Genomic DNA, 15,485 nt, shown 5'->3' with positions numbered 1-15,485 from the left:
GCCTTGACAGACCGGACCCAACTCGACCCATGTCTGGGCAACCTGTGGCTCTGGGATCCCACAACATGGGGAAGGGTGAAGGGAAGGAAGTCCTCTCCCCAGGAGCAGCCATGCGGGTTTGGGCTGAAGGGGAGAGGCAAGGGCTGAAGGCAGAGCTGTCGCAGGGCAGGGACGGGGAGCGGAAGGCAGAGGAGAGGAGAGCGCACGGCCTTGTGGCGAATCCTCCCTGGGCCAAGCGCTGGGAAAGCCTCTGCCACGGAAAACGGGAGCGGAGCTGCGAAGCAAAGCTGCTCCCTGAGCTCATCCACTCGGGGCAGGGCCAGTGCAGATGATGTCACAAGCAGAGCGGTGAGGTCACAGAGGAGGTCCTTCCCTATTGGTCCACACCACCCATGTAGAGCGTGTGCTCCCGCTGCCCAGGACCAAAGAGCCCCAGTCCGCGCAGGAGAGAGCCGGAGCCGGAGCCCTGCTTCCGAGGGGCTCGGCCACAGCAGGGTCGGCCGTAGGCAGGGCTTGGCCGGGCCGGCGGGGATGAGCTCAGGCAACCCCAGCCCAGCGACAGGAGCCACCGGACAGGGCCAGCAAGGAGGGCCAGGACAGGCGGGCACGGACAGGCGCGGCGCAGAGACACCGGAGCGAGCTGCGAGTGGCATGTCGGGAGCAGAGGAGGTCTGCACGGTGCCCGAGCAGGAGATGGAGACCGAAGAGACGGGCTCCGGGGGCCCCTCCGAAGGCAGCGAAGCAAAGCCCAGGAAGAGCCGCTGCTCCCGCTCCTCCCGGGCCGGGCTGCTCTTCCCCGTCAGCCGCGTGGAACGGCAGCTGCGCAGCGGCCGCTTTGCGGAGCGCGTTGGAGCCCAGGCCCCCGTCTTCCTGGCTGCGGTGCTGCAGTGGGTGACGCGCCAGGCCATGGACGTGGCCGGCAGGGCTTCCAAGAGGAGCAAGCAGCAGTGCATTTCTCCATCGCACTTGCAGACGGCCGTGCGGGAGAGCTCCACGCTCAAGCGGCTCCTACGAGGCGGCGTGCACTGGCGCCGCGGCGGGACTGTCCCCCGCAGCCAGCGCGTGGGCTCACCCTCCAGAAAGAGGACGACCACCAGTAAGAAGAGACGCCCCAAGCACAGGGCTGCGCCTGCCCGTGCCTTTCCTGCTGTGAAGTGAGAAGGGAGCAGAAGCTCTTGCCCCACACCACCCGGGCAAGGCACGCGCTGCTGCACGGGCAAGGCACTGTGCTCTACAGGTGCAATAAAAGCTTTTGCAGTGCCATGCGGGACGCGGGGCCTTTTGTGCTGCGTGTTGGCCTGGCGTCTCCTGGCTGGACAAGGGCACACAGCTGGATGAGGGGGGAGGCTGTAGAGCAGCCCTGGCTGAGCAGGAGGGCAGGAACCTGCCTGGAGGGCAACTGGCCCTGACGGGCAGCTCCTGCCTCCAGCTCAGGTTTGCATGTGGTCTGACAGTAGTTTAGGGGGGAAGCAGGGATCTGTCCCCCAGACTGTAAGGGAGGGTGAGGGGGAATGTTTCTGGAAGAGCAGAGCGTCCTGGAGCTTTCTCTTGCGCCGACCCAAGGGGGAGTACGGGAGAGACAGCCAGTGCCCCACAGTCCAGCTGCGTTTCCCCTTCCTGGGTGGGGAGGGCACGAAAGCTCTTGAGCTCATCGCAGCCCGAACCCCAACTCCCACAGCTGTCTGCCCATGCAGAGCCCGACGGCCCGTGTTTTCCACACCTTGCTTTGCATGGCTGTCTGAGAGCACGCAGGTTCTGGATCCAACCTGAGCAGTCTGCTCACCTTTCTGCCCAGCTGGAGACAGGCCCTCCTCTGGGATCTTCCCATGGGGCATCTACCCACTCGGGACCCTGGGAAGGCAGCAAAAGTGCTTTCTGGCCGTGACCGGTATTCAATGTCCCCCACTTTTCCTCTTGATTTCCACACTGCAAGATGGTCTGCTGGATGTGAAGTATGTATCCTACAGGTCTCGGCAGAAGTCAGTTTCCCCTGGATCTCCATGGGACGAGAGGGAAGAGAAAGGAAGAGCACATGTGTCACAGGGAAGTGTGTTGTCTGGTTTCCATAGGAAAATGCATTCCAACGAAAACTGTTAAAAAGAAGTGACCCAGCTCATTGCAGGATTTCACAGAAAGTCAGGACATGACACGCTTTGGCTCAAGGAATGGTTAAAACACACTCTTCTTTCAATCTTGTCCTACCCATACATTCCAGAGGTGGTTTCCAGTGGAGACAAGGGGAGAGACACATCCGTCCCTCACTGTCTTTAAGCTTGTTTCAGGCACAACAAGTACCATACCAACACATCCCTAAGACACCGGGGAAATTGTCTCTGTGGCACCACCAGCTTCTTGTTGCTGATGTAAATGCTGCTACTATGGGGAATTTATAAAAGAAGCAGGTATTCCTGACTGAAAATAATCAGTGCTGCAGATGCAACAAAGTCACCTGCTGCAATACTAGGAGATATAAAAAATTTACTCAAAAAAAGGGTCAATTAAAGGATAAAAAAGGCACTCCAAACCTGGACATCTGAAAACAAGCCAAGGATAACCAGTGCTTTTGCTCTCTCCTTCCCTGGTCTTGAGGTGTGCGGCACAAGATAACCTGGCATGAGAAAGGCCTGCGGAATAATGTATCCTGAAGTTTGATCCTCAAGTCTGAGGTGTCTTAAACAACTGCACTACAACTTGTCTTTAAAAAAGGAATTTTCAAATTTTTCAAGGGCGAGGATCTCTCTGGCCACTTCTTTCCAACAAGGGTTTTCTTTCTCGTTTTCTTTACAACCATATTCTGCACTTGATTAATGGCAAGGTATGTTTTCTAGCTATGGGGCAAGACTGGAGTGGAGGAGGGGAGAACAGAAGCTGACTGTGAAACATTCAAAGTCCAAGCCTTGCCACTGCCTACAGCCTCTCTGCTAATGGCCCCGTTGGCGGAGTGACTTCCAGTCCTCTCTGCAAGTTTGTCCTTGTCCTTCATAACATGAGAAGAACCGTGCTCTTTCTCCAGCATGGGGGTGATTGCAGGAAGTAGGCGACTCCGTGGGGCACTGCCAGGGAAACCTTAGCAGTGGGACTGGCCAGCAAACAGGGGAGGTGAGTGCAGACAAGCTTGGGCAGAGCAAAGGCACTCAGACGGGGCACCTTCAGACCGGCTGTAAATGGCATCAGGCATTTTCAGAGCCTTCCAGGCACATGAATGGAGAGAAAACAGATGCAAAGGAAGGAAGGAAATGAATGCTGAGAGGGAAGAGGGTCAGCAGTGGCACATGGCTGGTCATTCAATGTTTTAGACAGAAGAGGATCCTGGATCCTATAGTGAGAATGATCATGGCCAACATGGGAAAGTGGGAGAGGACAAAGTCCCATATCTGCTGGGACAGGGCACAGGAAGAGCCAGAGTTAGTGGCCAGGAAGAGCCCTCTTGGTTACGCCTTTCATGCATAAAGAGAAGAAATGGGGCAGTTTTGATCTTTCCAAAGGCAGGTGGGAGTCACAGCAAAAACTTGGAGCCTTCTTCCCCCACCACATCTGCCATGCCTGCATCCCCATGCCAGCAGCAGCCGTGCCCAGAGACCTTCAGGCTGTGGCAGAAGGGCAGAGCTGCAGACCAAATGTTACTGGTTACTCATGGCCAAGGAAGGCAGAGAAGCAGAGCTCGTCATCTGTCCTTGTCTTCGAGGAGGAACTGCCTGTTGTTGTGTTGGCTTTGCTCACAGCCCCGGGAGCTTCACCAAGCATTGCCTGGGGGCCCTGCATGGCCAGTCCCTAACACTGTCACCAACAGACGTGTAACTGCTTTGCAAAACAAGAAGCCTTAACTTTTAACAACCCCCACTGTGGCCTGTCTCGCAGCACAACAGCAGCACTGGGAATCACCCGTGCCACTTGCAGCAGCCCCGTCAGACTTGTTATCGTTCAAAGGCTGACACCTTAATGACGCCCCGTGCGGCGCCTCACTGGGCACCATGGGACCCTCTCCTGAGCCGTTTGGGCAGGCAGAGCCTCGGCCCGCAGGCTCCAAGTTCTGACTGGGGCCGTGACTTACCCCAAGTTCTGAGTGGGGTGATGAGGCCTATGTGCTCGGCTCAGGCTCTGGCAGCGCATCGCCTGCACGGCAGGCCAGGCACCACCACCACCCGCTGCTGTAGCGTTTGTTGTCCGATCGGTGTCAGATAAAAGCTGGGATTTCACCCGTTACCTAGCTCAGATGCAGTTCCCTTGCCAGCCATTTCCTCATGCGTTCTTCCATCCACTCCTCCATCAACTGCTGTTCCCTGGAAGTTCCACTTTCTCCTGATCTTCCATTTCCTTTTGCGCTCTTCAGCTGTGCTTCCCTTGCCGTCTTATGGATGAAGTGATTCACCCACTATAAAATCCTTCCTCTAACTCCAAACCCCAGAAGCTTTCCCCAAGGACCAAACCAGACAGAGATTGCCGCTGAGAAAACCTCATTTGACCGCAGGCAGGTGAAGATGGGAAAAAGCACTTGGTTGCATAGCATAACAAAAGTTACCTGCCATGTGGATGCTTAGCTGCCCTTGTGGACCTGGCCTTTGTGGAACTGTGAAAGACGAAGCTCCTGCAGTCCTGGCCTGCGATGGCAATCACGCCCTGTGATTTGAAGGAAGGTCTGCAAAGAAAGGCACCCACATCTTGTGCTCTTGGCTTGGGTGAGCCACAGGGAGTCCAGGGGAACATCACAGTGGGGGGAGAACACGCTCACATTCTCTGGCCAAAGGGTGACATGCTGTCAAAGACTTCGGCTCAGGAGGGCTTAAGATCACAGATAATTTGAAAAGCAAAGTGTATTAAAGAGAAGCTTCCTCATAGTGATGCCTGTCACTTATCCCAATGAGTCGGGGCTAGGTTGTGCAGCAGTCTTTAAAAAGGAATGGGCAAAATCTTGAGGGGTCCTTGGAGCAGCTAGTGAAAGTGTGTGCTCTCCGCAAGTTATTCTCGTCTCAGCAAGTTATTCTGATGTGGTTTGCAATGAGGTTAGAAAGGAGGTGGTTTCAGCAGGACTGCGATTATGTGTGTGCAGGAAGGGAGAACACAAGATTCAAGCAGCACCATTGTCAGATGGGAAAGAGGTACTTGCATGGGCACCGAGTATCTTGGTGTTCACTTCCATTCTTGCTGAGTGTGACTGGGTTGGAAGGCCTTGGAGGAGACAAGTGGAAGCAAGCTTCGGACATGAGCAGTAGAAGACCCAGCCCCTCGAAAGATGCTGGATCCCCATCATTGAGATACATACTGCTCCCTCATGCTCTGCTCTGGGTGTGCGCAGCCAGGCCGGCCACGAGGTAGGATGATGTTTTGCTGTGTGGAGTAGCTAGGGCAGATGCTTTCCCACAGAGGGCAATCAGAGACAGATCAGCTCCCTGGCTCGACTTAACAACAGCTTTGTGTCTCTCCCACCAAGACAAAGAGAGCAAATCTAAAATAGCAAGAGCAAGTCACAGTCACTCTTGTCCTTTTCTCTGGCTGTGCTTCAGCTTTAGGGAGTCTAGCCTACCACCACAGAGTGGAAGGGTGTGAGAGAGCCAGTCTGTTTCCCTGCGCTCAGAGAACTGGTAAACTCCACATGAACAGGCGTTCCTAACTTCACACCAAGCGTCCACGAGGAGAAGAGTCACAAGCCCAGCTGTGCTCTCCAACAGTCTCAGCTTGAATGCAGCATAAATGGATGTGGAGCTAACTTGGGGTCTGAGGGGAACTCTGTGACATAGGACTGATGAAGCTGCAGGAGCTGTGTTCTTTGAGGAGAGGCCATCACCAGCTGGGCTGAAGGAGACCCATACTAATGACCCTTCTATACTGATAGGCCTTGACAGACCGGACCCAACTCGACCCATGTCTGGGCAACCTGTGGCTCTGGGATCCCACAACATGGGGAAGGGTGAAGGGAAGGAAGTCCTCTCCCCAGGAGCAGCCATGCGGGTTTGGGCTGAAGGGGAGAGGCAAGGGCTGAAGGCAGAGCTGTCGCAGGGCAGGGACGGGGAGCGGAAGGCAGAGGAGAGGAGAGCGCACGGCCTTGTGGCGAATCCTCCCTGGGCCAAGCGCTGGGAAAGCCTCTGCCACGGAAAACGGGAGCGGAGCTGCGAAGCAAAGCTGCTCCCTGAGCTCATCCACTCGGGGCAGGGCCAGTGCAGATGATGTCACAAGCAGAGCGGTGAGGTCACAGAGGAGGTCCTTCCCTATTGGTCCACACCACCCATGTAGAGCGTGTGCTCCCGCTGCCCAGGACCAAAGAGCCCCAGTCCGCGCAGGAGAGAGCCGGAGCCGGAGCCCTGCTTCCGAGGGGCTCGGCCACAGCAGGGTCGGCCGTAGGCAGGGCTTGGCCGGGCCGGCGGGGATGAGCTCAGGCAACCCCAGCCCAGCGACAGGAGCCACCGGACAGGGCCAGCAAGGAGGGCCAGGACAGGCGGGCACGGACAGGCGCGGCGCAGAGACACCGGAGCGAGCTGCGAGTGGCATGTCGGGAGCAGAGGAGGTCTGCACGGTGCCCGAGCAGGAGATGGAGACCGAAGAGACGGGCTCCGGGGGCCCCTCCGAAGGCAGCGAAGCAAAGCCCAGGAAGAGCCGCTGCTCCCGCTCCTCCCGGGCCGGGCTGCTCTTCCCCGTCAGCCGCGTGGAACGGCAGCTGCGCAGCGGCCGCTTTGCGGAGCGCGTTGGAGCCCAGGCCCCCGTCTTCCTGGCTGCGGTGCTGCAGTGGGTGACGCGCCAGGCCATGGACGTGGCCGGCAGGGCTTCCAAGAGGAGCAAGCAGCAGTGCATTTCTCCATCGCACTTGCAGACGGCCGTGCGGGAGAGCTCCACGCTCAAGCGGCTCCTACGAGGCGGCGTGCACTGGCGCCGCGGCGGGACTGTCCCCCGCAGCCAGCGCGTGGGCTCACCCTCCAGAAAGAGGACGACCACCAGTAAGAAGAGACGCCCCAAGCACAGGGCTGCGCCTGCCCGTGCCTTTCCTGCTGTGAAGTGAGAAGGGAGCAGAAGCTCTTGCCCCACACCACCCGGGCAAGGCACGCGCTGCTGCACGGGCAAGGCACTGTGCTCTACAGGTGCAATAAAAGCTTTTGCAGTGCCATGCGGGACGCGGGGCCTTTTGTGCTGCGTGTTGGCCTGGCGTCTCCTGGCTGGACAAGGGCACACAGCTGGATGAGGGGGGAGGCTGTAGAGCAGCCCTGGCTGAGCAGGAGGGCAGGAACCTGCCTGGAGGGCAACTGGCCCTGACGGGCAGCTCCTGCCTCCAGCTCAGGTTTGCATGTGGTCTGACAGTAGTTTAGGGGGGAAGCAGGGATCTGTCCCCCAGACTGTAAGGGAGGGTGAGGGGGAATGTTTCTGGAAGAGCAGAGCGTCCTGGAGCTTTCTCTTGCGCCGACCCAAGGGGGAGTACGGGAGAGACAGCCAGTGCCCCACAGTCCAGCTGCGTTTGCCCTTCCTGGGTGGGGAGGGCACGAAAGCTCTTGAGCTCATCGCAGCCCGAACCCCAACTCCCACAGCTGTCTGCCCATGCAGAGCCCGACGGCCCGTGTTTTCCACACCTTGCTTTGCATGGCTGTCTGAGAGCACGCAGGTTCTGGATCCAACCTGAGCAGTCTGCTCACCTTTCTGCCCAGCTGGAGACAGGCCCTCCTCTGGGATCTTCCCATGGGGCATCTACCCACTCGGGACCCTGGGAAGGCAGCAAAAGTGCTTTCTGGCCGTGACCGGTATTCAATGTCCCCCACTTTTCCTCTTGATTTCCACACTGCAAGATGGTCTGCTGGATGTGAAGTATGTATCCTACAGGTCTCGGCAGAAGTCAGTTTCCCCTGGATCTCCATGGGACGAGAGGGAAGAGAAAGGAAGAGCACATGTGTCACAGGGAAGTGTGTTGTCTGGTTTCCATAGGAAAATGCATTCCAACGAAAACTGTTAAAAAGAAGTGACCCAGCTCATTGCAGGATTTCACAGAAAGTCAGGACATGACACGCTTTGGCTCAAGGAATGGTTAAAACACACTCTTCTTTCAATCTTGTCCTACCCATACATTCCAGAGGTGGTTTCCAGTGGAGACAAGGGGAGAGACACATCCGTCCCTCACTGTCTTTAAGCTTGTTTCAGGCACAACAAGTACCATACCAACACATCCCTAAGACACCGGGGAAATTGTCTCTGTGGCACCACCAGCTTCTTGTTGCTGATGTAAATGCTGCTACTATGGGGAATTTATAAAAGAAGCAGGTATTCCTGACTGAAAATAATCAGTGCTGCAGATGCAACAAAGTCACCTGCTGCAATACTAGGAGATATAAAAAATTTACTCAAAAAAAGGGTCAATTAAAGGATAAAAAAGGCACTCCACACCTGGACATCTGAAAACAAGCCAAGGATAACCAGTGCTTTTGCTCTCTCCTTCCCTGGTCTTGAGGTGTGCGGCACAAGATAACCTGGCATGAGAAAGGCCTGCGGAATAATGTATCCTGAAGTTTGATCCTCAAGTCTGAGGTGTCTTAAACAACTGCACTACAACTTGTCTTTAAAAAAGGAATTTTCAAATTTTTCAAGGGCGAGGATCTCTCTGGCCACTTCTTTCCAACAAGGGTTTTCTTTCTCGTTTTCTTTACAACCATATTCTGCACTTGATTAATGGCAAGGTATGTTTTCTAGCTATGGGGCAAGACTGGAGTGGAGGAGGGGAGAACAGAAGCTGACTGTGAAACATTCAAAGTCCAAGCCTTGCCACTGCCTACAGCCTCTCTGCTAATGGCCCCGTTGGCGGAGTGACTTCCAGTCCTCTCTGCAAGTTTGTCCTTGTCCTTCATAACATGAGAAGAACCGTGCTCTTTCTCCAGCATGGGGGTGATTGCAGGAAGTAGGCGACTCCGTGGGGCACTGCCAGGGAAACCTTAGCAGTGGGACTGGCCAGCAAACAGGGGAGGTGAGTGCAGACAAGCTTGGGCAGAGCAAAGGCACTCAGACGGGGCACCTTCAGACCGGCTGTAAATGGCATCAGGCATTTTCAGAGCCTTCCAGGCACATGAATGGAGAGAAAACAGATGCAAAGGAAGGAAGGAAATGAATGCTGAGAGGGAAGAGGGTCAGCAGTGGCACATGGCTGGTCATTCAATGTTTTAGACAGAAGAGGATCCTGGATCCTATAGTGAGAATGATCATGGCCAACATGGGAAAGTGGGAGAGGACAAAGTCCCATATCTGCTGGGACAGGGCACAGGAAGAGCCAGAGTTAGTGGCCAGGAAGAGCCCTCTTGGTTACGCCTTTCATGCATAAAGAGAAGAAATGGGGCAGTTTTGATCTTTCCAAAGGCAGGTGGGAGTCACAGCAAAAACTTGGAGCCTTCTTCCCCCACCACATCTGCCATGCCTGCATCCCCATGCCAGCAGCAGCCGTGCCCAGAGACCTTCAGGCTGTGGCAGAAGGGCAGAGCTGCAGACCAAATGTTACTGGTTACTCATGGCCAAGGAAGGCAGAGAAGCAGAGCTCGTCATCTGTCCTTGTCTTCGAGGAGGAACTGCCTGTTGTTGTGTTGGCTTTGCTCACAGCCCCGGGAGCTTCACCAAGCATTGCCTGGGGGCCCTGCATGGCCAGTCCCTAACACTGTCACCAACAGACGTGTAACTGCTTTGCAAAACAAGAAGCCTTAACTTTTAACAACCCCCACTGTGGCCTGTCTCGCAGCACAACAGCAGCACTGGGAATCACCCGTGCCACTTGCAGCAGCCCCGTCAGACTTGTTATCGTTCAAAGGCTGACACCTTAATGACGCCCCGTGCGGCTCCTCACTGGGCACCATGGGACCCTCTCCTGAGCCGTTTGGGCAGGCAGAGCCTCGGCCCGCAGGCTCCAAGTTCTGACTGGGGCCGTGACTTACCCCAAGTTCTGAGTGGGGTGATGAGGCCTATGTGCTCGGCTCAGGCTCTGGCAGCGCATCGCCTGCACGGCAGGCCAGGCACCACCACCCGCTGCTGTAGCGTTTGTTGTCCGATCGGTGTCAGATAAAAGCTGGGATTTCACCCGTTACCTAGCTCAGATGCAGTTCCCTTGCCAGCCATTTCCTCATGTGTTCTTCCATCCACTCCTCCATCAACTGCTGTTCCCTGGAAGTTCCACTTTCTCCTGATCTTCCATTTCCTTTTGCGCTCTTCAGCTGTGCTTCCCTTGCCGTCTTATGGATGAAGTGATTCACCCACTATAAAATCCTTCCTCTAACTCCAAACCCCAGAAGCTTTCCCCAAGGACCAAACCAGACAGAGATTGCCGCTGAGAAAACCTCATTTGACCGCAGGCAGGTGAAGATGGGAAAAAGCACTTGGTTGCATAGCATAACAAAAGTTACCTGCCATGTGGATGCTTAGCTGCCCTTGTGGACCTGGCCTTTGTGGAACTGTGAAAGACGAAGCTCCTGCAGTCCTGGCCTGCGATGGCAATCACGCCCTGTGATTTGAAGGAAGGTCTGCAAAGAAAGGCACCCACATCTTGTGCTCTTGGCTTGGGTGAGCCACAGGGAGTCCAGGGGAACATCACAGTGGGGGGAGAACACGCTCACATTCTCTGGCCAAAGGGTGACATGCTGTCAAAGACTTCGGCTCAGGAGGGCTTAAGATCACAGATAATTTGAAAAGCAAAGTGTATTAAAGAGAAGCTTCCTCATAGTGATGCCTGTCACTTATCCCAATGAGTCGGGGCTAGGTTGTGCAGCAGTCTTTAAAAAGGAATGGGCAAAATCTTGAGGGGTCCTTGGAGCAGCTAGTGAAAGTGTGTGCTCTCCGCAAGTTATTCTCGTCTCAGCAAGTTATTCTGATGTGGTTTGCAATGTGGTTAGAAAGGAGGTGGTTTCAGCAGGACTGCGATTATGTGTGTGCAGGAAGGGAGAACACAAGATTCAAGCAGCACCATTGTCAGATGGGAAAGAGGTACTTGCATGGGCACCGAGTATCTTGGTGTTCACTTCCATTCTTGCTGAGTGTGACTGGGTTGGAAGGCCTTGGAGGAGACAAGTGGAAGCAAGCTTCGGACATGAGCAGTAGAAGACCCAGCCCCTCGAAAGATGCTGGATCCCCATCATTGAGATACATACTGCTCCCTCATGCTCTGCTCTGGGTGTGTGCAGCCAGGCCGGCCACGAGGTAGGATGATGTTTTGCTGTGTGGAGTAGCTAGGGCAGATGTTTTCCCACAGAGGGCAATCAGAGACAGATCAGCTCCCTGGCTCGACTTAACAACAGCTTTGTGTCTCTCCCACCAAGACAAAGAGAGCAAATCTAAAATAGCAAGAGCAAGTCACAGTCACTCTTGTCCTTTTCTCTGGCTGTGCTTCAGCTTTAGGGAGTCTAGCCTACCACCACAGAGTGGAAGGGTGTGAGAGAGCCAGTCTGTTTCCCTGCGCTCAGAGAACTGGTAAACTCCACATGAACAGGCGTTCCTAACTTCACACCAAGCGTCCACGAGGAGAAGAGTCACAAGCCCAGCTGTGCTCTCCAACAGTCTCAGCTTGAATGCAGCATAAATGGATGTGGAGCTAACTTGGGGTCTGAGGGGAACTCTGTGACATAGGACTGATGAAGCTGCAGGAGCTGTGTTCTTTGAGGAGAGGCCATCACCAGCTGGGCTGAAGGAGACCCATACTAATGACCCTTCTATACTGATAGGCCTTGACAGACCGGACCCAACTCGACCCATGTCTGGGCAACCTGTGGCTCTGGGATCCCACAACATGGGGAAGGGTGAAGGGAAGGAAGTCCTCTCCCCAGGAGCAGCCATGCGGGTTTGGGCTGAAGGGGAGAGGCAAGGGCTGAAGGCAGAGCTGTCGCAGGGCAGGGACGGGGAGCGGAAGGCAGAGGAGAGGAGAGCGCACGGCCTTGTGGCGGATCCTCCCTGGGCCAAGCGCTGGGAAAGCCTCTGCCACGGAAAACGGGAGCGGAGCTGCGAAGCAAAGCTGCTCCCTGAGCTCATCCACTCGGGGCAGGGCCAGTGCAGATGATGTCACAAGCAGAGCGGTGAGGTCACAGAGGAGGTCCTTCCCTATTGGTCCACACCACCCATGTAGAGCGTGTGCTCCCGCTGCCCAGGACCAAAGAGCCCCAGTCCGCGCAGGAGAGAGCCGGAGCCGGAGCCCTGCTTCCGAGGGGCTCGGCCACAGCAGGGTCGGCCGTAGGCAGGGCTTGGCCGGGCCGGCGGGGATGAGCTCAGGCAACCCCAGCCCAGCGACAGGAGCCACCGGACAGGGCCAGCAAGGAGGGCCAGGACAGGCGGGCACGGACAGGCGCGGCGCAGAGACACCGGAGAGAGCTGCGAGTGGCATGTCGGGAGCAGAGGAGGTCTGCACGGTGCCCGAGCAGGAGATGGAGACCGAAGAGACGGGCTCCGGGGGCCCCTCCGAAGGCAGCGAAGCAAAGCCCAGGAAGAGCCGCTGCTCCCGCTCCTCCCGGGCCGGGCTGCTCTTCCCCGTCAGCCGCGTGGAACGGCAGCTGCGCAGCGGCCGCTTTGCGGAGCGCGTTGGAGCCCAGGCCCCCGTCTTCCTGGCTGCGGTGCTGCAGTGGGTGACGCGCCAGGCCATGGACGTGGCCGGCAGGGCTTCCAAGAGGAGCAAGCAGCAGTGCATTTCTCCATCGCACTTGCAGACGGCCGTGCGGGAGAGCTCCGCGCTCAAGCGGCTCCTACGAGGCGGCGTGCACTGGCGCCGCGGCGGGACTGTCCCCCGCAGCCAGCGCGTGGGCTCACCCTCCAGAAAGAGGACGACCACCAGTAAGAAGAGACGCCCCAAGCACAGGGCTGCGCCTGCCCGTGCCTTTCCTGCTGTGAAGTGAGAAGGGAGCAGAAGCTCTTGCCCCACACCACCCGGGCAAGGCACGCCCTGCTACACGGGCAAGGCACTGTGCTCTACAGGTGCAATAAAAGCTTTTGCAGTGCCATGCGGGACGCGGGGCCTTTTGTGCTGCGTGTTGGCCTGGCGTCTCCTGGCTGGACAAGGGCACACAGCTGGATGAGGGGGGAGGCTGTAGAGCAGCCCTGGCTGAGCAGGAGGGCAGGAACCTGCCTGGAGGGCAAGTGGCCCTGACGGGCAGCTCCTGCCTCCAGCTCAGGTTTGCATGTGGTCTGACAGTAGTTTAGGGGGGAAGCAGGGATCACTGTCCCCCAGACTGTAAGGGAGGGTGAGGGGGAATGTTTCTGGAAGAGCAGAGCGTCCTGGAGCTTTCTCTTGCGCCGACCCAAGGGGGAGTACGGGAGAGACAGCCAGTGCCCCACAGTCCAGCTGCGTTTGCCCTTCCTGGGTGGGGAGGGCACGAAAGCTCTTGAGCTCATTGCAGCCCGAACCCCAACTCCCACAGCTGTCTGCCCATGCAGAGCCCGACGGCCTGTGTTTTCCACACCTTGCTTTGCATGGCTGTCTGAGAGCACGCAGGTTCTGGATCCAACCTGAGCAGTCTGCTCACCTTTCTGCCCAGCTGGAGACAGGCCCTCCTCTGGGATCTTCCCATGGGGCATCTACCCACTCGGGACCCTGGGAAGGCAGCAAAAGTGCTTTCTGGCCGTGACCGGTATTCAATGTCCCCCACTTTTCCTCTTGATTTCCACACTGCAAGATGGTCTGCTGGATGTGAAGTATGTATCCTACAGGTCTCGGCAGAAGTCAGTTTCCCCTGGATCTCCATGGGACGAGAGGGAAGAGAAAGGAAGAGCACATGTGTCACAGGGAAGTGTGTTGTCTGGTTTCCATAGGAAAATGCATTCCAACGAAAACTGTTAAAAAGAAGTGACCCAGCTCGTTGCAGGATTTCACAGAAAGTCAGGACATGACACGCTTTGGCTCAAGGAATGGTTAAAACACACTCTTCTTTCAATCTTGTCCTACCCATACATTCCAGAGGTGGTTTCCAGTGGAGACAAGGGGAGAGACACATCCGTCCCTCACTGTCTTTAAGCTTGTTTCAGGCACAACAAGTACCATACCAACACATCCCTAAGACACCGGGGAAATTGTCTCTGTGGCACCACCAGCTTCTTGTTGCTGATGTAAATGCTGCTACTATGCGGAATTTATAAAAGAAGCAGGTATTCCTGACTGAAAATAATCAGTGCTGCAGATGCAACAAAGTCACCTGCTGCAATACTAGGAGATATAAAAAATTTACTCAAAAAAAGGGTCAATTAAAGGATAAAAAAGGCACTCCACACCTGGACATCTGAAAACAAGCCAAGGATAACCAGTGCTTTTGCTCTCTCCTTCCCTGGTCTTGAGGTGTGTGGCACAAGATAACCTGGCATGAGAAAGGCCTGCGGAATAATGTATCCTGAAGTTTGATCCTCAAGTCTGAGGTGTCTTAAACAACTGCACTACAACTTGTCTTTAAAAAAGGAATTTTCAAATTTTTCAAGGGCGAGGATCTCTCTGGCCACTTCTTTCCAACAAGGGTTTTCTTTCTCGTTTTCTTTACAACCATATTCTGCACTTGATTAATGGCAAGGTATGTTTTCTAGCTATGGGGCAAGACTGGAGTGGAGGAGGGGAGAACAGAAGCTGACTGTGAAACATTCAAAGTCCAAGCCTTGCCACTGCCTACAGCCTCTCTGCTAATGGCCCCGTTGGCGGAGTGACTTCCAGTCCTCTCTGCAAGTTTGTCCTTGTCCTTCATAACATGAGAAGAACCGTGCTCTTTCTCCAGCATGGGGGTGATTGCAGGAAGTAGGCGACTCCGTGGGGCACTGCCAGAGAAACCTTAGCAGCGGGACTGGCCAGCAAACAGGGGAGGTGAGTGCGGACAAGCTTGGGCAGAGCAGAGGCACTCAGACGGGGCACCTTCAGACCGGCTGTAAATGGCATCAGGCATTTTCAGAGCCTTCCAGGCACATGAATGGAGAGAAAACAGATGCAAAGGAAGGAAGGAAATGAGTGCTGAGAGGGAAGAGGGTCAGCAGTGGCACATGGCTGGTCATTCAATGTTTTAGACAGAAGAGGATCCTGGATCCTATAGTGAGAATGATCATGGCCAACATGGGAAAGTGGGAGAGGACAAAGTCCCATATCTGCTGGGACAGGGCACAGGAAGAGCCAGAGTTAGTGGCCAGGAAGAGCCCTCTTGGTTACGCCTTTCATGCATAAAGAGAAGAAATGGGGCAGTTTTGATCTTTCCAAAGGCAGGTGGGAGTCACAGCAAAAACTTGGAGCCTTCTTCCCCCACCACATCTGCCATGCCTGCATCCCCATGCCAGCAGCAGCCGTGCCCAGAGACCTTCAGGCTGTGGCAGAAGGGCAGAGCTGCAGACCAAATGTTACTGGTTACTCATGGCCAAGGAAGGCAGAGAAGCAGAGCTCGTCATCTGTCCTTGTCTTCGAGGAGGAACTGCCTGTTGTTGTGTTGGCTTTGCTCACAGCCCCGGGAGCTTCACCAAGCATTGCCTGGGGGCCCTGCATGGCCAGTCCCTAACACTGTCACCAACAGACGTGTAACTGCTTTGCAAAACAAGAAGCCTTAACT

The 15,485-nt window shown here is 55.7% G+C and overlaps 1 protein-coding gene across 1 annotated transcript; it reads left to right on the top strand.

Moving 5' to 3' along the window:
- The first annotated feature begins 12,188 nt into the window (after positions 1-12,188).
- Positions 12,189-12,815, top strand: LOC142361077 (histone H2A type 1-like). The gene has a single exon (XM_075417569.1). It carries the CDS (start codon positions 12,189-12,191, stop codon positions 12,813-12,815), a length of 627 nt encoding a protein of 208 aa, XP_075273684.1.
- The last annotated feature ends 2,670 nt before the right edge of the window (positions 12,816-15,485 follow it).

The sequence above is a fragment of the Opisthocomus hoazin genome, chromosome 1 (genome assembly GCF_030867145.1).
Source record: "Opisthocomus hoazin isolate bOpiHoa1 chromosome 1, bOpiHoa1.hap1, whole genome shotgun sequence".
NCBI classification, from domain to species: domain Eukaryota; kingdom Metazoa; phylum Chordata; class Aves; order Opisthocomiformes; family Opisthocomidae; genus Opisthocomus; species Opisthocomus hoazin.
The sequence above is the reverse complement of the archived record's forward strand: the minus strand, read 5'-3'. Positions and strand labels throughout refer to the sequence as shown.

Excerpts from the sequence above, each read along its gene's own strand:
- LOC142361077 (XM_075417569.1), top strand. The coding sequence starts at position 12,189 with ATGAGCTCAGGCAACCCCAGCCCAGCGACAGGAGCCACCGGACAGGGC.